General features: G+C 41.8%; 1 protein-coding gene across 5 annotated transcripts in view; it reads right to left on the bottom strand.

Moving 5' to 3' along the window:
- The window catches only part of PPP2R2B (protein phosphatase 2 regulatory subunit Bbeta), a 252,239-nt gene that overhangs the window by 55,910 nt on the left and 171,433 nt on the right, over positions 1-24,896 (bottom strand). For all 5 annotated transcript variants that reach the window (XM_081900121.1, XM_081900122.1, XM_081900124.1 and 2 more), the window contains 2 exons: positions 22,436-22,601; positions 18,457-18,569 (listed from right to left, as the gene is read on the bottom strand). In XM_081900121.1, coding sequence (XP_081756247.1) covers positions 18,457-18,569; positions 22,436-22,601 — 279 coding nt within the window. The remainder of the gene's footprint in view (positions 1-18,456; positions 18,570-22,435; positions 22,602-24,896) is intronic.

Below are 24,896 nucleotides of genomic sequence, written 5' to 3'. Positions count from 1 at the left end.
GATTATTGCACTATTTAGATATTTGCATGGGTATTTCTAAACATAGTCTAGAAAAGCCAAAGTAAGCATATCTGCAAGGAATGAATTTCTATATGAGATTAGCTGAGCATGCAAATGGTGCCCACTGAACTCTTTTAAAACCATTTTAAGTACCGATTGCAAATGGAGGAAACCTTTTTTTAATTATTTCTGTAGCACTGGTTTGATGATGATCTGATCATTCAAAATTGATTAGTTCTGCCGCTTGAGTTTTATGGCACTTCATTCTTTTTAAAAAGCCAAATGTTTCAAATTACCCTATCTGTCATTAAAATGATAATGTTGCTCAGAAGTGTGTGTGTGTGTGTGTGTGTGTGTGTAAATCTCTGTGCTGCATAATAAATGCTCATCTAACAGAAAGAGCAACGCCATGAGTCTTACAACATAACTATTCTTACTCTTAGCATCCTTTGTGTAAGCGCTGATGAAATCTGTAGTGTGTGTCTGTGAGAGGGAATACCTCTATGAAGTATTAAAGGAAAAAATATACATACAGAGAAGAGAAGACCATAGGATTGATACTACAGATGTGACAGGATAAACACCAGTTCCTGATCAGACATCCTCACTATGGTAGCCACTAAGTTGTTCACAGGAATGTGTCAAATATGTGAGCCATTTTGGCTAGATTGCTAGTGGATGGCTAACTTGGGCTAGTCAGCTCCCTATTTTTAGCAGGTCCCATTTGCAATCTTTAATTGGAATAATAATAATTTATTATTATTGGGTGTACATATTCCGTTTCCTGTATTTTAATCACATCACACAGAGGATTCAAGATGAAAAATCTGTCCATCAACCATTGCGTTTTCCCTTGCTTAATGCTGTGTTATTAGACAGACTGGATTTGCCTTGATATGTCCGGCTCTTCACAAACTTTTCACGTTGCCATCCTCTGCCTTCTGCAGCCCTTAGAGGGCATAACAGCAGAGTGGACAACCTTTGCCAAATGCCATTAAAAAGGTGGGGCTCATTTCTCCTGCGTTTAATTTTCTCTCCCTAGTCTCTTTTTATTACCAAGGTGAAGCGTATGGTTTGCCTGGTATTATTATTATTCAGAAGCCAGATAATAGATGGCAGGCTGTATTTTGCAACCAAACAAAAGGAATCCTCAAACAAGGTATGTTTTGAGTGATCCCCATGGTATCCCATTTCAGAGCTGTCTGCAAGAAACCCACTGATGGACAGCCTGCATTACTGGCAGGTGGAACAGGAGCTTCAGGCCAGCAGAGTGGTGCTACTCTTGCTACATAGGCAGAAGTCAGCAGAGCTGATCAGGGCTGGGAGACCTCTGCCCTATCCAACACTTCCACAGTGTGGTGGATTGGGTGTTTGGGTTGTGACCTTAAAGGGCTAAGGAAACAGGCTGCAAAGTCCACTTAAGAGCTCATCCAAACTTCCTTTTGCACTGAGCTTTCCAGGCATAGGTCTGTGTTTTTAAAGCTCTATGTCCAAGTGTTGTTGTTGCTTTTATCCCGGCGCTTTCCCCTGGAAAAAAACCGTGTTTCAGTGCTTAATAGGAGCAAATGGCAGTCTGGAGCTATGCCTACAAACACAAAAGGCAGTCTGGATGAGCCCTGTGTGTCTTTGTACAAGACTCTGCTGGAATAAATAAACTGAAACACAATACAGATGTGGCAGAGGTGGTGATGGCAGGTGTTTGCCTGCCCTGTTGCAGTTCTCAAAATGCAAGTTTGCAGCTTGGTGATACTCTTAAATTCTCCATGGCTAGTGGTTGTTCTCAGGAGTAACGGCTCGTGGGGGTGGGACTGTGTTGCGGAACTGCCCTCTCAACACTGGCATCGCTGCGGTTTAGTTGGATGGAGCTGGAGTGGGACACTGGATTGGCTCCACTGACGTGCCCATGCAGCCCCAACCTCACCATTGCAGTGCCTTGCCCCAGTGCCATCCAGAGAAGCTGCAGCGCCACCAACTGTTGGCAGGGCAGCTCTATGGCGCTGTCCCACCATGCAAGTCACCAAGCAAGTCCTTAGCATGAACAGCAAAGCAGACATTTCCCCACCCATGGAGTCAACTTAACACACTATTTTCAAAAGAATATCCATAGTGCTCTCTGAATCATTGCTGAATCATTACTGAATTTTAATTACTATGAAACGTGCCAGTTCAGACCACGGTTAGAACATCCCTCCAGCCAACTCACCAGCTGTTTTCTACACCTTCCTCCCTTTAATCTTCACCAGTCTCAAAGGTGAAGTTGATTGTGCAGAAGATGCATCCTTGGCAGATAAAATAAATCAGTTGGTATCAGACTTTCCTAAGAGATCAGTTCACTGAAGCTGCATATGGATTACTGTTTCTGAAGAGCAATGAAGGTGACTTCACCTGTTAAGGTCAGCCTGGCGTAGATCAAGTTTTGCTGGTTTGATAATTTCTTGAATAGTAAGACATTGCTGAGCAGTGGACCTGACATGTGTGCGTGTGGATAGATCACTGATAAATCCTTTTACGTATTATTTATGCCCTTCCTCAATATAAAGGCACCTGTTGTTATGGGGGAGGGGGGAGGTAAGCCATATGCCTGAGTCCCTTTCTAATTTCTGGATCCAGCATGGATTCAATTTCTGGAATAGCCAGGTTAGCTTCCTGGTGAGGCAATGACCCTCTAAGTATGGACCATTGTGTTTCCCAACCTTGTGCCTCCAGCTGTTTTTGAACTACAATTCCCATCATCCCTGACCACTGGTCTTGCTAGCTAGGGATGATGGGAGTTGTAGGCCAAAAACATCTGGAGGCCCAAGGTTGGGAAACACTGCATTAAGGTAACAAAGGAAGTGGCTCTGTGCCAGGTGCCTGATGGCAAATGGATGGGGCCCCCTGCCTCAACTCACTGATAGTTATAAAGGCAAAGGTTAGAGTTGGGTGTTAAGAGTTCAGTTATGTGAGCTAGAAGCTAGAGCTGGAAGCAGCAGGTTGGGAAGCCAAAGAGACATAGAGATACTTGTGATTATGGGACAAACAAAGACCCTCTTGTGGTGTTAATGCTGTGAACCCCTTGATCGTAGGCTCGGGTTGCATATATGTGTAAAAAAAACCCTTCTATCACAAAGACACCACAGTCTCCGCTGTCCCTCATTCTAAAGGAAACACAAACACTGGGTAAGCACCTGGAAACCCCAGAATCTCACATTGCTCAGGGATGGATAGCATGCAAAACTGTGTCCTTACTATTTTTAAAAAAACCAATAAAGTTGTGTGATGCAGGGAATGACAGCTCTAGGAAGCCCTGGCATTCTACTGTCTGTATGCTACCTGAGTAAACTTGAGCTCCTCTGAAAGTACAGATTGTGGGTGCTGCTGAGCTGAGGTGTGAGGATAGTGGCCTATCCAAGGCAATTGTTGGCAAAGGCAGCAACCGCTTGGGAGTAAGCTCCACTGAACACTTAAGAGGTTTTACTACAATCAAGCCGCATATAAATTTTGCTAAAAATATGAACAAATAAAAACCTTCTGAATAAACATGCAGAGTCTTGAAGTGCACATGTGAGAGCTTTCTTCGCTAAAGGCAAAAGCAGAGTTTGGAAATCTCCTCTCCTTTTGGCAAGGGAATACCCATCTCTTGTACTTAGGCAGAGCAGGCAATGGTTCTGTTCCATTACAAAGAAAATCTATTACTTGTTCACTCATCTGATACGTCTCTCCAGATTACCTGGTGATGTATTTTCACTGCATTACGATAACCTACTTTTCCTTTCTTTCTCGTGTCCCAGAGGATTCTGCTGCCAAGAAGATGGCTTTCTAGAATAGTTTAAGGCAAGGAGAGTACAGGCAATGACAAGGAGAAAGAGGGGGTGGGGGTGGGCACGAGCTTGCTTCATGTGCCCTCGTCTGTACAGATGCATTGGCATGGTGCTTTGTTAAAGAGAGCCACTGCCTGGCACAAGGAGAAGTGGAGAAGATGAATTTGCTCTCCTTTCTCCTGGAGCCAGCATCCAAAATGCAAGCTGATACATTAAAACAGATTGAATCATGGTTTTTTTCTGCCATCACTGCTAATATGGAAGCAATGTACTCTCTCGATAGCACTTGTTTTTTTGAAGCGAGGGAGGGAGACAAGAAAGGATACAGCCGTGCCTGCCTTCTTACGATGTCTTGAGAACTCTGTAGTGCAGCCATAGGCGCCGACTCCATGGGGCTTGAGGGGGCCCGAGCCCCCTCAAAAATTCGTTTGGGGGGGCTCCGCCCCCCCAATAATCTCCGGCGCCCCTCCAGCAGAGTGCCATCGCCGCCCCTCCCCCAGCCCAAAATGCACAGGGAGGGGCGGGCTGCATGCCTCCTGCCCTCCCTCCCGAGCAAAAGCTCCACCCAATTTCCTTTGGAGCTGATTAATAGGCGCAGCACGCTCTCCCCTATTCGCTCACGAGGAGGCGGCGCCACTTTATTTGCATATTCATGAGCTTATTTATTATTCATGAGCTTTCCCGGGCCCCCCCAATATTTTTTATAAGTCCGCGTCCCTGAGTGCAGCTCACACATGGTATTCAAAGGAAGGAAAACATTGTAAGCCAGTCCCAAAGTAAGAGCAATGCGAGAAGCGCACACTGTATGCAGAAGAGACCCTGTGCCTTAGCTCTGCAGTCAGCCCCTTTTAAAGAGCAGCAAATCTATGTGATATGCGACTGCAAAAATGAGGAAAGGAAGGGACTTCTTTTCGTTGTTCATTTTACTGGCTGATTAAACTGGGTTTCGTTAAGTGGAGATCCCAGGGCAGTGAGTTGAATAAAACAAAAAAGACACAACTGCAAAGTCATAGAACCCAGAAACAAACTACCCACTATTTTTTAAATCATTACACACTATAAATACAACAGCAGTTCATACATCCACTAAGACCTTGAGCTATCCAATCTCTGAAAGCCCTGGTGCCTGGTGTAAAGTTGGGGCTTTTGGATGGAAGGGAATTCCACAGTCAGGGTACCACTACAAAGAACGACCTATCCTTCCAGATAAAATCCATCTATTCACTCTTTATACAGCAGGCAGATGAATTTTTCATCTGTGAACTGGGGGCTAAGCATCTGCAGTGCTGAAATCAAAGATAAAGCCCTCTGTGTCCTCTTTATAATTAAAAATAGTGTTTCCAGTGTCCCACAGATCTGGAGTGGTGTGTGTGTCTGTGTATCTGGTAAGTGTGCATGTGTACATGCATGGCCTTATGTGTGATGTATGTAGTGCGGAGTCGCAGGTGCATATCCACTGGTCATGCCTACCAGTGGCATGTGGACTTCAGAGGGGGTGACTGACGATCAATATGGCCCTAGGGGTGAAAAAGGTTAGCCATCCCTGCTTTAGAAGACTTCTACATAGAGCTGCCCTTTTGTTTGCTGTTGCTGCAATATGTCGATGGTTTAGCTGTTGCTGGTCAGCCATTCGCATCCAGCTCCAGCTGTTAGTAAATGTCACCAAAACAAACCACTCAGAAAACAAAACTACGGACATCCATCTCTGTCGTCCTAGAGGACGGCAAACTCCATTCCTCTCTGCTTCAATAATGGACAAAGCCCTGCTTAAAAGCGAAAGTGAAGACTTTTTAATAAGGTTACACACCGCCAGTCAACCTCAGAAACGTCTACCCCCCCTTTCTGACATTGTACAGAAAATTGAGATGATTTATATATTGCAGGCTTTTCTGACATGCGTGTTGCATCTGGAGCTTCTGTGGGGGCTCACAAACTAATCGGAAGCTTATCTCCGTCTTTGTGGAAAGGTCTGCTGTCAGCTTCCAAGGCCCTCCGAACAATTCAATAACTGACACCAAAGGTTCACCCCAGAACTCTGAACGTCTTGATGTTTCACGTGCTCAGACAAGGCCAGCGCCTACAAGGGCTACACAGTGACACGCGACTGATAGGTATGCTTGTTCAGCTGATTGGATGACATTTGTTTCATTAAATTAAAAGGCTGGCTGCAATCTTACTGTGCACGATGGCAGGCTGGGGCTGTAGGCACTCAGGAGCGCAAGTGAACCATCTTGCCTTAGAGAAGGTTTATTACTGAAAATCCCTGTGATCAGAAGGAACATAAAAATTCAGACACCTAGAGGCCCGCTGCCCTAGAGAACTGAAGCACTTTTGTGTTTTCCTCAAGATCAGATCCTATGAAATGTGTGCCATTTCTCTAGCACCCCCTCCATGAGCAAAACACTGTATTATCTGCTTCCTTGCATAATTTCAGATAAAGCATCTGCTAACAAACACTTTTGATCCTTGACTTGTTCTCTAGGTCTGCTGCTCCCCCCCCCCCATTTGTATCTTACACACATCTGCAGTTACATTTCATGTGTTTTCCTTTTGTCATAACTAGGGTTTTCATTAAAAGACAGAAATATTTGTTCCTGCTGCTCCTCCAATGAGAATGTAACTGCACTAGCACAATTAACACCTCAGTCAGTACTATGTATTTCAACCTCTTTTAAAAAAGAAACCAGATTCTTGCTGCTCATAGCAATGTGTACATGACACTGATTAAGACATTCAGCAAAAGCTGTTTTCTGAAATACTATAATAAAAAGGGGGGATCCAGACTCTCGCATTATTAGTTGTGTGTCAGATTGACACGCCTTGGGGGAAAACAACAACCTGAAAAGAATCCACCAAGCAGGCCACAGCCTCTAGGCTAGTGATGACCAACCCTTTTAATAATAATGCCATAACTCAAGCCCAACGTATGGGAGAGCGTCATATTTGTCACTTGATGTACAAACATCTCAGGCCCCAAAACATCTAATATGCAAGTGGATTCAATTTTCTACACAAACTAAGCATATAAACAGGAGGATTCTAGTTGTCTAGTGCAGGATCAAAGCTGAATTTCAAATCAATTAACCATTTGTAGGCCAGAGGCATTTTACACAACCACAAAGACATCTACACAGCTGCCACATTTATAAAATGTGACCTGCCATGAAAATAAAGTATTTAAAAGCAGATGAAATAAAGCCTGCTACCTTTTCATGACATTTAAAAGCAGATCTTCTGCAACCAGCCCTGGATGCTGCTTCAACCTATACATCTTCTACCCTCCCCCCAACCTCTTTTTTTATTTTGTTTTGTTCATCAAAGGAAACAGAAAGTATCTTGCTGTGCAGAGCACCCCAGGGGGACATTTGCAAACCTTCTCTTCTAACTGGAAGGGTAGTTAAAAGTGAGGAGGAAATACTTCTATCAGAGCCTCAGTAGAAGCTTGATTTGCAGAGTGCAGGATCAAAGTCAAAACATTTCTCCTTTAAAGAGATTTAAATCATAGATGTTATTTGTGCTAATTATTTATTGCAAACATCCCCTAGCACAGACAAAACCACAAGCACTTTGGATACTACAGCTATGCAGAAAAGAACTCCAGCAAAACAAAACAGCAATGCTTTTAGGGATGATTCAGAGGAAGAATGCAAGCGGTTATATGAGTTATATGTACTGTATGCTCACTGGGGACAGGGGGCGGCGGCGGAAGGGTGGGGATGCAAAACACCAAAGTACCATAATCCCTTTATTAGTACCAACCCACTTTAGGCATAACTTCATAATTCTCACGTCCTGCTTACTGTACAGTGGTACCTCGGGTTACATACGCTTCAGGTTACATACGCTTCAGGTTACACACTCCACTAACCCAGAAATAGTGCTTCAGGTTAAGAACAGAAATCGGGCTCCAACGGCACGGTGGCGGCAGGAGGCCCCATTAGCTAAAGTGGTGCTTCAGGTTAAGAACAGTTTCAGGTTAAGAACGGACCTCCGGAACGAATTAAGTACTTAACCTGAGGTACCACTGTAACTCAGTCTGAAATAACCACACTTTGCTTCCCAGCTTAGCCCTGCCTCCTCTTCCTCTCCTTTCCCCTAGGTCAAATTAAAGATTGCTAGCTTCTTGGCGATGACCTCTTGCAGCTTGCAAAGCGGCACTAAATAAATAAATAAAAACTAAACTACTAAAAATCACAAAACAGCGGTACAAGCTTCTAAATTCACCAGGACTCTTTCGAACATGCAGGATTATTAAGAAGAACAAAAATGGGAGGTTGGGTGGAATTCTCTCCCCCCACCCAATGCAGATTTCTTGATTTTTATCAAGTTCAACTGCTCTTTCTCCCATCTCCTTTTGTGTGCATGTGTGTAAGCACAAGGGACACAACTCCTTTTGCATTGTGGCTCTGAGATTCTGGAACACCCTTCCAAGGTAGTCCGTCTGGCCCAGATCAAATTATACTTTTATACCTGTCTGGCCCTATCTGGTTTCCATATCAAATTACACTTTTAAAGCCATTCTTGCTTTCTAAAACAGAGCTTCCTCATTGCTGTTCTGAAACTGATTTCTTAATGCTCTTTTAGACTAATTGCTTTTAACTTGGTGATTTTGGACAAAGTACTTTTAGTTTTTCATGGTTGTTTACTGTTACTGTTTGTTGCCTTGAGTCTTTTTTAAAAATAAAAATAACAGACTCAAGGTTGCAAACAATAATAATATGGAATTATTATTGGAATGCAGAAATATGAAATTTAGAGTTGTATCCATCATTAGTTCTACTCAGAGTAGAACATGACTATCTTAGTCTCAATGGGTTTCACTGAATAGAACTTTGATAAAGCCCATAATGTCTTAAAACTAAAATAAAAATAAAAATGTGCTGTTGCTATTGGGATTCTACCACCGCCACAAATGCCATCTTGTGGGAATAAGAATGCATCCTAAGAGCAGCATTGCTGGGCTAGATAATTCAGAATCCCAATTCCAATTCCAACAGTGGCCAACCAGATGCTTCCAGAAGCTCACAAGCAGACCTTGAAGGAAAGAACCTTCTCTTGTCATTAGTTCTCAGCACCTAGTACTCTGAGATACACTCCCTTTAAGTTGTAGATGGTCCATTAACTAACTTGGCCAATCACTTTTGATAGACATCACATCCATGAATTTGTCTAATACTTAAAAAATATATTTACTGAGCTTAGTGGTCATCACCCTTTTTTGAGGCAGAGAATGCACTGTCTGTGTGAAGTATTTTCCTTTGTCTGCCTTGAAATCAAAGAACTGAAGCTATATTGTTATAGAGGATCATATATTTATCTCTATCCATTATTTCCATGTGATTCACAATGCCATAAACCTTTATCACTCCACTCCACTTTGCAGCATGAGCCTATGCATCTCTATTCCAAAGTTAAGTCTCCCTGAGTTCAATGGGACTGGCATGCAAGTGTATAGAATTGCAGCCTTAAATGGCAGTCCTATATACTTTTACCCTGGAAGTACGATCCACTAAACTCAGGGAGAACTACTTTGGAAGAGACATGAAAATTTAATTTGTCAGCCCCCAACAACAAGAGTTTTCTGGGTGATGAACAAAGTAAAAACAAAATTTAAATATAACAATTGTATTGGGACAAATTAAGGAGCAGCAAATAAGTGAAAAATCAAAATGAAGCAGAGATCAATAGGTTTTTTTGTTTTTTCTTAAAAAAAACCTGCATCAGTGATAAATCGGAACTGAGACCAACAATAAAATATTCCACAGAGCCAAACAATCATGCTAAAACCAGAGATTTAAAAGACCTGAGAAAATACGAAGGTATTTTCCCATAGCACCAAAGAGACATCAGTTACCTGGTACACCTCTCTGGTGAAGGACTTTTCACAACTGAGGGACCACTGCAGAAAAAACTCTTTTCTCCCACAACCAACTGGTGGAGGCACTTAGAGAAGGGCCTCAGCTGAGCATCTAAAGCAGCCTCCCCTGAGCTGGAGCTCTGTAAATGCTTTTGGATTTCAAGTCCCATCAGCCCCATCCAGCCAATGATCAGGAATGATGGAAGTTGTAGTCCAGCAACAACTGGAGGGTGATGGTTCGAGAAGACTGATTTCCAGGCTCAACAAATACATATAGAATTGTGTGATTTATTAGTCAACGTATTTCAAAACTATGATTACTTCAATTTTTCCTTGTATGGAGTTTATTGCATTCCTTTGATAATCCTGGTGGGATGACCAATATTCCAGATGTGGTTGTGCTATAAATGTATAAAGCATTATGACACTGGCTGATATTGGCCTTTTCCTAAATAATTTCTGACATAGAATTTGCCCTTTTCATTGCTACTGCACAGGAAAGTGATGTTTTCAGTAAATTATTCAAGTGTTTACCACATGCATATGATAATGAAACTGGTGCATATAGCAAACCTCATATGTGAAATAAAACTGTTTTAAGAGTTAAATATTTTCCTTACCCCAAATTATCTCTGCACAGCAAAAATGTCAAGTATGAAGCTTTAAGCATCTGAAATTATGGTGTACAGCAAAATAAATAGATCGTGTTTTTGATAACAAAAAGCCACTTAACAGGGTCACAGATTTCACTCCGCTTCTCACGCACGGACACTTTTATCTACATGGAAGTATTTCAGGGAAGCAGAGCTTTGTAAACAAAAGTGCATCACTGGGAAGAATGGGCATGAAGCTGCTGAAGTGAAGTGAGAGGTTTGTTAAAAGAGGCTCTTATAACTGTTGTTGATCTCTGCGGAAGATGAGCTCTCGGGAATGTCAGACCCTCCAAATGCAAAAGCAGCAGTAAAAAAGGAAAAACAGCTTTAAGTAGCTATCATTTCTGTAAGCTAGAGAATAGGAAAGTAGTTTTGCTTAAAGACACTCTAATCTTTTACTCTTATAGACTGATGGCATTACCTATGTCACATAATAAGCACCATGAGACTTGGCATTTAGAAAGCGTATTGCTTCTTCAAAGTGCTTTAAAGTAGGGGTTAGGTATTCCCTTAGGTCTACCTGCAACAAATATCGGAGAATTAGAAACAACTTTGCTCTGCATTGGGGAGGGAGAAGGGCATGCAGACAGTAAATGCCAGTCTGATGGTTATTAATTTATTATTATTTATTAAATTAGTATACTGCCCTTCATCCAAAGATCATAAAATTACAAAATGAGAACACAAAATATGTAAAAATAATAGCAAGAACAAAAACAAACCAAGTACATGGAGTGTTAATCAGCCAAAGGCTGGATTAAAGAGAAACCTTTTCGCACGGTGCCTAAAGAGATGCAATCAAGGCACCAGGTAAGCCTTCCTAGGACAAGATTCCACAAACAGAGAGTCACTGCAGAAAAGGCCCTTTTTTGTGTTGCCAGCTTCCAGAAACGTTGTGGAGGCAGCACACAAAGAATGATAATTGCAGGGTCTGGGCTGGTTCATATGAGGAGAGGCCGTCCTTGAGATATTGAGGTTCTAGGCCACTTAAGGCTTTATAGATCAAGACCAGCAATTTGAATTAGGCCCAGAAACTAATTGGCAGCCATGCAATCAGGTCAGGATTGGTTTTAAATGCTCAAACTGTCTTGCCCTGGTGAGCAATGTTGAATTTGTGTTGTATAGATATATTGCATCTAATAATTGGATGCACTACTAAAAATAAAGAGCCTAGTGACACCTTGAATGCTAACAAATTCATTATGGCTTAACCTTATGTGGGACTAGAATCCATTTCACCAGATGCTTCAAGCTGGCAGGTTGCAAGAAGTACAGTTCTGTCACCTATGGCTTGAACTGCAATAATGGTTTCCTATCTTATTACATATGTCAATTAACTTGCTAATGCTAGGATGTTTGTTTTACCATCAGTTACTGCCATTGTGTATGCTTAACTGCACTGATTTTGCATATATTGCTTCCATGCAATTGTTGCAGACTGTATTTCCCCCCATTTAATTTCCATTAGTGTTTTCACTCCCCTTCCTGCCGGTACATCCACATAAACTTGTCACCTGATAATAACAATTTGCTCATCAGACTCATTCATCTGACATTCCTGGACTCGAGTCTATAAAACAAAACATGTCAAAATTTCCCTCAAAATGTTAAAACAAATCGTCCTAAAATGTGACTTGGCATAAAAAGACAAGAGCAGCAATAGAGCCATCCTGCAATGGATTATTACTACAGAGAATTCAGACCATGTTGCTGCCAAATGCTCGCATGCCAGTGCTTTTCCTCTCCTCCTCTCCTTGTTGTACATTGTCTGGCTTATGGCCATTCTTCTGACCTTCAATGCAATTGCAGCATCAGCCTTTCACATGCAGGCTGGCCAAAGCACCACTGGCGAACGGAGTTAGTCCACCGTGGGACAACTGACACGGCCTGGTAAAGCCTTATCTTTCTGTATTGCTTTATCCCAAATTTCTTGGTGGCGTTGTCATGTGAGGCTTCGTGTAGGCAAAAATAAATAAATGCTTCTCCTGGCCCTAATTCCCCCCTCCCATTCCAGGATGTTTGAGCTGTTAAGGGGCTTGCCCACCTTGGCAGATACCTGTCCAGCTACACATAACCCTCCAAAGAGAGCACAGGAAGAGATGTTTAAAGGTTCTCATGCCCATGCTGTTACAGTGGATAACAATAAACTACAAGCTATCATTGGGGGTGCCCACTCTTACTGACTATGAATTCCTCCAGAACACATCACTAATACCTATCAGGTTGTGATAAATATGAGAGGATCACTGGGAACACCAAAGGAATCTGCAGAGTTCTATTCTTCCAATTCCTCCATTCTTTCCCGTTTCAAGGCTTTGCTTCCCAAAATGCCATTTCATTCCACGTGTTGCTGGTAACTGTTGCCAAAGCAAAGTTAGCACGATATCACATGTCATAAACCTGTACCGGTCCAAGGGCCTGTTCTCTCTAGCCAAAAGGATTGAGCCATGAGAACTTTTCCCCAATATATAACAATCGTTATACAGAAAAAAGTTCACCTTGGTCAACGGGAGAGATCTTTTCGACAGTGATAAATCACTAAACTCCCAGGCATGAAAAGTCTCTGTACTCTATCTTTCAGTTCCTCTTCCAACACTTTGACCTTCATAGGTCCCAAACCTCCAGATAATTTAATAGCTGTTAAAATAAGGTTAAGAAAAAGGGGAAGGTCATATAAGAAGAAAACTAAGTATAACCTGGTATGGGAGTGGGGCGGAGGGAAGTGGAACACTAAAAGGACCAGTAACTGATGTCCACTTACTACTTCATCACTGAGAAATATTAAATCAAATCCTGCTTTTATGGATTAAATGCAATAATTTTATAGATACGTATATAAGGAGAGCCCTGCTAGATTGGGACAAAGGCCCATCTAGTCCTATCCTGTTCTCATACAGGCCAATCAGATGCCTATAGGAAGCCTGCAAGCAACACCTGAGTGCTAAGGCGCTCTTTTCCATGCGTGATACCCAGCAGCTGGCCTTGTGAGGCATGCCATACCCGCTTATCAGCTCTTACAGTGGAGGCAAAACTTAAGCATCATGGCTAGTAGCCATGGAAGACTCCCCAGTTTTAGGAGAAGGTGAAGAAGTTCGTTTATTTTTAGCCTCACATCCTTAAACTGAACTACAAGTAGAAATAAACTGGGTAAAACGCATACCCCACAAGTGTTTATTCTGAGAGCACAGCAGCCATTCTGGTTACTGTGAGGGGGCAGTTCATGGGCAATTGCCAAACAGGAAGCTTTCAAAACAACTCTTGTGTGTATACAGCTACTGTATCTTCAAACTCCCTGTGTTACGGCCTTCATTAATTACTGAGCTAGCTAAGTCACAGTGAATCTTTCTCAACAACCCTTATTTTGTATCTCAAATTCTCCACCATCAGTCCAAGATAGTAGAATTAAACAGACAGGATTTTGTTTGTTTGTTTAATGAAGATTACACTGGTCCAGAGCAACCAAAGAACTACTTAAAAACACAGCAGGCACATACATACAATCAGTGACAGCAAGCATTAATCCTGCCCCCCCACCCCAAAATCAATATATAGAAAGCATATCCCACTGAGGATCCATAGCTTTCATTAGGTTGATCGCTGAACAGCATTCACTTGACCAGAGTTGGACAACAGCTAAGAGTTAATATGACAAAAGCAAAATAGCATTATACCCATAGAATATGGGCTGCCTGTGTGACACTACGATCTCATAAATATAAGAGTCTTGATCGGGTTTGTGCTTTTTTATTACCTCACTATTTGTAAGAAATGCAATAAGGAATGAGTGATGGGCAAAATAATTGACTATTAACCTTCAACACTACAAACAAATTGCAAATATGACCCTAAAATCCAAACTGGGAAGTGGATCATTGTGCGGCTTTCTTGCTGCTGTGGGTGGCCTGGTTTCCTGGAGAATGTAACCATTGCTCAGAGATGACACTCACTTTTAATCGGTTTATGGATTTATTAGGCTCAGAATTTATTATATCTCAAAGAATCTGTTTTAAATCTCGTATTGATTTGAATAACGTGGAGTGAAGATCTGCCTTTGTTCCTCTCTCTCCCAATGTACTGTAATGTATATAGATTAATTGAAGTCTTATAAACAGTATATATATTTTAGGTGGTTAAGGCTACAATCCTTACTCTCCTGGAAATAAGCTCCAACAAAGTCAATAAAACTAACTTCAGAGTAAATATGTACACAGCATGCTTTGTGGCAGGGATGGGGAATCTGTGGCCCTCCAAATATTGCTGAACTCCAGCTCTCATCAACCCCATCCAGCTTTGTCAATGGCCAGGAATAAAATGCAATCCAGCAACATCTGGAGGGCCACAGGTTCCCAATCCCTGTTGCAAGGAATGGTAAATGATCACTCAAGTACTCAACAAGACAGCTCTACTCTGAACTACCCTTCCTTGTACTATGGCTCTGTCATATCTGCTATTTCCTTGATGACCACCCTGATACAGAAAAACAGAAATACTGAACATACTGAATTTATTATTTCAGTCACAGACCAGTTCCAGCTCACATACAATATCAAGTTAGTCATAAAACATGATAGGGATACATTTGAATTTGCAATTAGGTATAACAGGGACAATACAAATATGGCAAGAGTTAAGAAATATATAAATTAAAACTTAGTCACTAAAATATAACCTAAATTTATCATTTAACGCCTTGATCATTATGATAGCACAACTTGTTCCCTAAGTTTTACGGCGATCGCACAGAATTTGGCTACCCTTAACGTGATATCAGGATCCTTGTCCTCTACCAGGGATTTTAGAGATTGAAGTTTGGATTCATTTGGAGATTTTTGCATAGCAAGGGTAATAAATACTGAGCGTATATCAGAAATCTGGAGCTCTTGCACAGTTACAGTTCAAGAGAACTTGCCCAGAAGATATTCCTGGTGGATTGTGCCCCATAAGATCGACCTGTCTCCTACTGCATCACCCTTAATGGCATCCAAAATCCATTGCCAATGAAGTCACTTCATTTTGACTCATAGTACAGTTACTCCAGACAATTAATCAGTCATCTGGAGTTATTGTACCACAAGAGACCAGCAGGCCTCAAAGGTTTCCAAGACAATATGCAAGACAATGAACATTATCTTAATGCCAGCCTGTCCAACACCATCCCCAGAGTGCAAAACAATTCATTCTTTTTGGGGGCATTTTTCGCCCCCACGTTCAGCACACCAACTCTCACAACAACCTGCAAACTTTAGAAACACAATTTACATGAAAATAAACAGAAAGCATAGCAGCCAATGAGTGACTGGCTGCGTTTAAGATGGCAAAAGTGTGTACGATTTCTTTACCTAGGCAGTCCAAGCCTATATATGTTTGCTCAGAAGTACCAATACTGAGTCCAATGGCAGTTATTCTCATGTTAGCATGTGTAGGATTGTAGCCTTAATAATTAACTGAAGCTTTCCAGGAAGAGCTCACTATGAGCTGTCACTTCAAGCCACTGCAGGATTCGGTCAGTACAACCCAGGCTCAAACTGGCATGTCAGCCATGTGGAGACTCTCCACTTAGATCTAGACAAAGCAAATGTGGCAGTTCTGCACTGGGTCCTTGCTTTTTACACATTAAATACATGTTCTTCTAATGCAGTGAAGAAGGCAATCTTTGAATAGTATCCTTTTGACAGTGCATTTCAGAAAAAACTAAAGAAGTCAATAACAATGATGAGCAGTTCTGTCTGTGCATAGCAGCACACTGGTTTAGATATCCAGGATATGCGAGAAATTATTTTAACGGGCTTTCTGAACAAGAGTGAGACAATGCAGCCTTCCAAATGCACTATTCAAAATGACAGTAAACAAACTGTGAAGTAAAAATAATAATAATAATAATCTTGGCCTTGAGCAATGCCTTCAATATCAAGAATCGGCAATGCAATATGGAAACCATTTGCTTTATGGTGAGAATTAATTAGTTGTCTGGAGTTATTAAATGTCTTTGCTGGCCTGCGGGCGATGAAACTAGAAGCTATAAAAGGTGACCCAGAGTAATAATAGCACCACACATAAAAAACTCTTCTAAATCAATATTGTGCAGCCATATTAATATACACTAGACTAACGGTCAATACCAAACCAGCCATTTTGTACAACAGGAGGTAATGGGGCTAAAATAGGAAACACATCCAGAAAACTGTAACTATGTTCTTTCAAAGCCATGCTGCACTTTCAGGTTCAAGGCTTCTTTAACCAGTAGTTAATTAGTGGAAGCACAGAGATTCTCCTGTGTGGGACGGGTGCTTTGTGAGCAGAGAGACCCAAAGCACCACAGCTTAGGCTTCAGATCCTAATGAAGCAAGAGCCCAGTGTCCACAGAACACATACTTCCCTGGAAGAAAGAAACACTCCCACTGAAGAATTGCAGTTTGGATGGAGAAATCAAATAAAGCAATAGCTCCGCTGACGGACAGCAAAAGAAACAGCTATACAATGCACATCAGTGTTCTTCAGTTAATTCTAATGCACTTGGAATAAAACAAGGAAGGCTACCATGTGCTACGATAATGACTCTGAAGAAGGTGTAAATTGCTGCTAAAGCAGCCTGAAGGAGAACTCACCACTATATTGCCAAGAGAAGGAAGAGGAGCTTCTTTTAACCAAAAATAAAAGCTCTTTATCTTTTTGCTACTTGAGGAAAGAGGGAAAGGGAGACAGACGTCTATGGGGTGCTTTTCAGAATGCGAATACAGGACCGCAACATGAACTTCTGCCAAGTAAAGCAAGGTACACCTGCTGAAGCTTCTTCCATCACCCTGCTAAGAGGTGATGTCTGTCAAATCTCCTCCTGTTACATAGTTGGTGCAGCAAAAGGAAAACACCTTACGTCAGGAATTGATAACCCAAGCAGGAAACCCAATTCTCTTGAGGTGTTCTGGTACTAAAGCAATCAGATGTTCCTTCTACTTAGTACTGACTGTCTTGCTGAGCTGCTGTTGTTGTTTATGCAGCACTATTTGTACTACTATAGCTTATGAATAACATAACCCAAGGTTTTCTACAGCATGGGTTGGGATATGGTGTTTTCTATACATTACCGTTTTGCCGGACATAGAAAACACCTGTGTTGAACAAGTGTGAGTGTGTGAACTATAGTGCAGGTGTTGTTCACACCATCAGTATCTCAAGCAGGCAACCATCAGAATGCACATAACCTCTGTGTAAGAAATCCAGAATGTGTGAAAGAACCGTTGCTCTGAGTCAGTCAGCTACAGCAGGCAGTGATGTCTCCCTTACTTCCAATTAGCTGAACCCCTAACAGAAATGTACCCTGGCAGCTAGAACATGAGACCAAAGCGAGGTGAGAATCCAAAGCAGAAACACAGCTTGTTTAAACCCAACTGCAATTGCTATATGCACCACACTCCAAAGAATTCACAGGTGTTTTGGCGAGACTGCCTTAAGCAATGGCAAGGCTACCGTCCTCATTACAGTGTCAAACACTATCTCATTACTATGACAGGGACAATTAACACTCTGATCATGCTACTAACATCTAATGTGCAAAGAAAGGGTATTCCCAGACAGGTGTTAATGGTGTGAACAGCACTCCTCACACATGCAGGTATTTTGCAGCACCCACATGACGTCACTGGCATCAAAATGTTCATATCAGTCCATATCTCACCCCCCCCCCCCCACACACTGCATTTAATTAAGATTGTCCCTTTCTGGGGAAAATCCAGTAAGTAAAAAAAATACCTGTTCCCAATTACACATTTGTAATATTAGGCCACTGTATGGAAACATGCCAAGAGTACAGTGGTACCTCGGGTTACAGACGCTTCAGGTTACAGACTCCGCTAACCCAGAAATAGTACCTCGGGTTAAGAACTTTGCTTCAAGATGAGAACAGAAATCGTGCAGCGGCGGCAGTGGGAGGCCCCATTAGCTAAAGTGGTACGTCAGGTTAAGAACAGTTTCAGGTTAAGAACGGACCTCCAGAACGAATTAAGTTCTTAACCCGAGGTGCCACTGTACTTCAGACAGAAATGCTGTGGGCTGTTGTTTTTTGCTGAGATCATGAGTAATTAAATAAAGAAACTCTGACTCTTTTGCAGGGGAAATGCCCCCCCCTCCCGGAAATATGCATTTGCCATACCCGTAGTGTGGTAATTGTGGAGGGGTCTCGGAGCCGTCCATCTTCATCTTTGAGATTGTAGCCCTCTGGTCTTTTGTCGCGTTCACTCACTTTCCATAGCTTCACAGTTTTATCTAGAAGACAACAGGAATACCCAATTGACATTTTTCTCTAAGCCAGATCGAATGCTATTGAATAATGATACATTTAATATTCCACAATGTTTTATTTGTTATTTACGCAGCTCATTATATGTGGACAGGGGTTTTTTTTTTTGTATCACCTTAGTCTCAAAACAACAGTAATTCAGATGGGAAACTGCGGTTGCAAGTTAGCGACATGCTCAGGGTTACCAAGCGAGTCCATGACTAAGGAAATATAGGATCACAGACTTGGCTCCAGTGCAGTTTTCACACCATGCCCTCTGCAGGTAGCATGATCAGGTTTCATTCTTGCTCAAATCAATGATCAGAAACGACATAGAAGCTTTTATGAGTCAAAAGGTGGAGGAACGGACTCTGAACGTGAAGCAGGAGCACATTCAGGGTCAGCCCCACAAGGACCACTTTCCTTTAACTCCACTGCAGAAGACTCAGAAAGGGTTGAGGTTCCCCTATTCAATCGCAGTAGGAGATTACTGGAGAAGGATAATGCAAGGCTTCCCTATCCCCTACAGGGACCAAATATAGAGGGTGCTGCAAATCCATAGAATGTTGCTACTCATATAGCCGCTGTCCCCTTAAACTTCTGTGTTTAGATAATTAAAAGTATTCCACACAAGATGCCTATGCAGAATTTTCCTTTCTATATATTTAGACATAACCAGTGGTCCAAGAAACTGTTTTGACTTTTCAGACTAAAGTAGGTCAAATGGAAGATTATTAATGTTTATACCCTGACCTAGTAATGGTGGCCTAAACCATGCATTTCTCTCAATAATTGGTCTTGGCACAGTCAGGCATTTGATCTTATTTCAATATAGCAGGGGGAAAGCACAGCTTTATGTAAAATTAAGAAGGGGCAATTACAAGGATTTCTTCTCTGATCGCATGCTGAAGAAACACATGCCACCAGTTATTCCTGCCAATTTGGCAAAAGGAAATAACAACATTCATGACTGTGCAGCCTATCTATCATGTTTGAATATTTCAAGCAAATTTTGAACCAGTAAGCCACAAAAGTAGATTCCAGTGTCTCGTCTGCAAAAGGTTGCTGATTGTAATCTGGTCTCTGCACATTGCATATGTCAAGCTGAATGAATTTTACTTTGGCACAGGTTGAGGGAACAGCTTAGACAAGAAAACTAGCATGCACAATATCCTATAAAAGCAATTTAGAGTTACATGGAAGCTAACTGCTTTAGCTGAGCTTTGATTGCAACAGATTACATTGCAAGTCCAAAGGGTGACAAAGTACAAACTAGAAAGGAGCCCAATCATGTCCCTAATTTACTCAAAAGTCAGTTTCAACTCCCTCCTCTCAGTGAAAGGAATAAAATCTGACGTTTTATCATCGACACTGAATCTGTGCTGAATTCCACAATTGCCAGCTTGCCTGTCAGGTGGATATTTCCATTGGCTTCATCATTTTGTTGTCATCCCATTTATCGTTGTGCCATGAAGTCCTTCAGGGAAAGAGCCTCAGGAACATGTGGCTTTTATTCTGAATAATGGTGTTTTCTTTTCCCCCTCCTGGTGGGTGCTCTATCGGCAGTTTGTCATTGCTCCCACCAGCCTTTAAAGACAATCTTATTCATCTTCATTTCCCTCCACCCCCTTTTCTGGGGATTCCAGTTGACTCCTGTTAATTTTGTTGTATTAACTCATTTTGATCAAAGGGCCCTTCCACACGCTATGTTATTTTGGGAACAGAATGGGAATATTTGGGTAGAAAAGGTAGCAGAGAACTCTGAATCATTTTGAGGTATTTATAAGCATATGAAAACACCTTCCTGAATAATATTCCTGTTAATCAAAAAACTATTTAAAAACTCAATTAACAGAACATTAGGCTACATAATTAATCTTCATTGTGTTTCAGTGAATCCTCCCCCAAATGAGTTTAATAACTCTCAGAATTTTATTACAATGATCAATAGGGTAAATTCTTTAACACAAAGTAAGTTGACTATGAGAGATAATTAGACCCCCCTTTTTTCTCCTGTAGTAATTAAGTCACATCCATCTTAAAGCTTCATTCATCCTAGTAACATCACTGGACCCTCATGATATTTATCTAAACATAACATGAAACATAAGCTTAGCACGACTGAAAACTGAAACAAATTAGGAATGCTTCTTCCCTCCTTCCCTCCCTATTATCGTAGAAGAGTGAAATTCCGACAGAGGCTCACCAGCACAATCATGAGGTCAGAGAACTTCACTGTGGTTAACACTAGATCAAGGTCAATGCATTATGCATATACTGATGGGTACATAAAAACTGAACCAGAACAAAACTGAGTGTTTGGTTGCTTTTCTTATGTGTGAACTATCCCTGGTTGGTTACATAAGCTTTTCTTAGAGAGCTGAGAAAAGTATGCATTAGAGAAGTTATTTTGACGGACTCTTCTCTTGTGCTTGGGTTCTATATGATCAAGAAGGGGTTTTCTTTCTACCCTATAAAAAGGTACAATGAGTTTGTTTTATTAAACCAGTCTATTTCTTGATATGTTAAGTGTTCTGTAGAAGGTATGTAATCCCTCAGAACAATGCCCTGGAATTGTTTGATTTGTAATCATCACAAGGACACTCTGTTTATAGGCCACAGTGCAATTAATGCACAAAATAATTGAATGCCTGCAAATGGCATATCTACATTTCTGCTTCTCCTATTTAAAAGAATTCTCAAATTGAGATGTTTTTCAAAACTGGGCTTCCATCTTGTTTTCAGATATTCATTTTTTTTTAAAGCCTTCCTCTTACTATGGGCTTTTACAGAAGACAAAAGACCCAGACTTTTATTCTCAGCACTAGACTGGATCCAACACCAATAGATCATTTCCATGTAATAAACAGGAAGGTAGGAACAGAAAGGTAGGCTGCAGGAGGGTAGAATTTATGCTGCTTTAAAACAAGCTATGGGAGAAGTATGCTCCTGAACTGGGGCAAGAGAACAACCCTCAAACTAAATAAAAATAAAGTGGTTGGGGATGAAAAAACTCCCCCCCCCCTTCTTTTTTGCCTAAGACAATTTAGCTTCAAGCCCTCTTTGCAAATGGAGAGAGATTTCCTCCATATAGAAGATGCTTGGGAGCCATCTTAAAAACTATCATTAAAGTTCTGTTTTTTAGTACTTGGCCTTGGTTATAAGTTGTAAGTTTAAAATTTGTGTCCTTTCCCTTAACTATCAAATATGGTATGAAGTGCTGTTCTTTCAGATGAAGGTTCTCCAGCACACTAATCATCACTGACAATAACATCTGTTTTCAAGTTACATGCCCGGATAAAAAAATAAGACCAAATCTGAAAGTGTATAGGATGTTTGGGCAGGGGCAGTGCTAATGTAAAATGCCTTCAGAAAGGCTAAAATCACATACTAAAGCAAAATTGTGAGAACTGTCCCTAGGATAATTCAAGTTGTTATTTAAGCCATGCTGTTCATTATCTCACAAGTAGCAGTGTCTGTGGAACAGTCATAATGTGAAGATACATGAAACACGTTAGGACACGTGACAGAGGAGAGGCCGATTGAACTCAGCCAGAAACCTGTGTCTAGTTGCATCGTTTTATGCAGAGGTACAACTGCAATAAGAAGTTTCAAGTAAGATCTGATATTAATGGGCTGTTGACTTACATTATGAAAAGGGGCTTTATTACAGCCACTGCCACCATCTTACAAAGCCTGTGAGCTTCAGTCGCTCCACCCGTATATGAGAGAGAGAAAGTAATACCTACCCATCCTGCAGCGAGATTACAAGTTTTAATTATTGCAAGCCACCAAAGCATAGCAGGCTATTTGGCTGGAAAGCAAAGAATTATCTGTCATTACTGCAACATACCATTGGTGGAGAGAAGGAAGTAGGCTGCATTTTGCTGCGGGAGCCATCGTATTTTATTGATCTTCTCCTCTATCTCTAAGCTCTTCAGGTAATCGAACTCAGGTTCATGGCTCTGGAATGTGCTGTAAACATTATATTCTCCCCTGCGATGGGGCTGATTTTTGCTCTGTGGGAGTGGGAAAGAAACAATAAAGGGATTCTTAAAAGAGCCAGAGCTAGCAAATTTTCAATTGATTCTTTTGTTCTCAGAGGATTGTTAAAAGACAGGGAAATGTCTGATTATGGTGACACATTACAGTTTAGATATCAAAGCAGACACAAGAGATCTTTCCTGCACAATGCATCCTCCTCGTGTGTCAGTTTCTCTGCACGCTGATGATAGGAAGCAGGAAGAGCACCTTTGTTCCATGAATGAATGAAGGCCTCCCTGACGTTTATCTCCAAAACATATTGGCAAGGTGTGAAAGTGGCTCAAATCAAGGGGCAAACCCTATTTGGCTTATGCCCAGGATCACAGCTCAATGCAACGTTTGCCTACAGGCCTAACAGAATTAAAAATATTAACAAACCAGGATGGAATGGAAAGCATACAAAATGGTCCAAAGTTGCCTTTATCCTGAAAACTGCTGTTATGCTACTATGAGGCACTTCCAATTGACAGTATCCAGATGCCCAATCATAAGGCCAGTTCACACATGCGAGCCATCTGCTTATTTCTTCCATGCAATTCCCCCACACAATGAATTGCACAGACACTCCTCTGGGTGAATTGGTCTGTACACTGTTATATGTGGGCAGAAACCATTTCCACAATTACAGCAAAACTTTGTCCCACTGATGCAAGCTTATAAAAAGGCTTCTGTGAGCTGAATTGGACACAGTCTGGTTCACACCGAGATTTCCCCAACATGACCCCTGTGTACATGAGAGGTCACATGGAGAAATCAGCAGCCCCCTTCACTGTGTGAACTAACCCATAATGGACATGTTTGAAATACTACAGCTTATATTTAAATAGGACTCTGTTTCAAAGCACTTTGCATTATAACAGTAAAAATTCACATATCAAACTGCCTTATGTCAGATCAGACCACTGGCCTACAGAGCTGCCTTGTCTGCCCACCACTGAGTCCCCAAGACTCAGCCAGAGGATATTTCTCAGCCTTGCTCCCTGAAGATATTTCAAAGAGGATCCATGCCTGTAACTAAAGTTGGCTAGTATTATTACTTACATGTTGCTTATGGGAAGGAAAGAGAGTTCAAAGGGAACTCCTTCTCCTAAGGTCAACTAGTAAGTTCATAGCTGAGGTGACATAACCACATATGGTTATTATTTGGCACAAAAGTAACTGCAATGAGTCTTCAACACTTGATGAGATAAATTCAATTCAGCTAAAGATGCACATTATTTTAGAAAGTTTTAAAATCCCCACCTAGATGGGAGTATATGCAACCTGCATAACTTCATCAGATTGTTTGATCCATATTAGATGACACCCTCCAAGAGCCCAGATGCGTAGCGTGGGGTTTGTCATGGGGGCCGTTGTCCCAGGGGCAATTTTGAGAGGGGGCGCAAACAGGCACCCCCACAGCAGGTTCCCTCATCGGAGCCTGGCTCCACACCAGAAGGACCTGCGCCTTGGCTGCGGTGCTTGTGCCTGGTGCAGCTCTGCCCCCGCCCCGGGTCAGGCCTGACTTGGGGGGGGGGAGGAGAGGAGGTGAGTGGGCTGCAGAGCTGATGCCCACCCTCCTCAGCTGTGGCACACCTCGTGCCCGGTAGCAGCAGCTCTGCCACTGGGTCATATCTGATCCGGTGGCAGAGAGCATCCCACCTCGGTCCTAGCGAGGCGCGCCTGGCGAATGAGAGCAGGGGGAGAGTGGGCAGCATGCCCCTCTCCTACCCTGAACTGTGGCATGTGGGAAGGTGCCCTCTACATCCCGCCCCCTTGGGGCAGCACAGGAATACGCTTTGCCACTGTAATAGCCCAATTGAGGGTACTCAGCAAAAAAAAAAGTACTGAAACAGCTGCATGCATTCATTTGATGTAAATGAGTTGACGCCAATACCTTAAGCACTGGGGCAGTACTGCAAGCCTTAAGCATAAATATTCTGGAGACAGGAACATTCAGATTTTAAATTGCACTAATTGAAAATCAGTTTTTGTCAAATGCATTTTAACCAAGCCATGACTGGGGGAAAGCAATTGACCGTTTTCCACCCTTGCACCACCCTTGCATCAATCTGATGGGGCCAGAATATGGCATGTCATTCATAAGAGCTGATTCTGCCACAAATAACGTGTTGCATTAAAATGATGGTGCCTGATGCTAGTATTTCTACTAGAGGCTCTCATAAATGTCTGCTCATAGCATTCTCTGAAATGTTACAAGTGAGACATTACTCCCATGTAGATGAAAGTGATCCTACATAGTTTGAGATATTCACAAGATGCCAATAATC

This window comes from Podarcis melisellensis (assembly GCF_964234715.1).
Source record: "Podarcis melisellensis genome assembly, chromosome: 2".
NCBI classification, from domain to species: Eukaryota; Metazoa; Chordata; class Lepidosauria; order Squamata; family Lacertidae; genus Podarcis; species Podarcis melisellensis.
The sequence above is the reverse complement of the archived record's forward strand: the minus strand, read 5'-3'. Positions and strand labels throughout refer to the sequence as shown.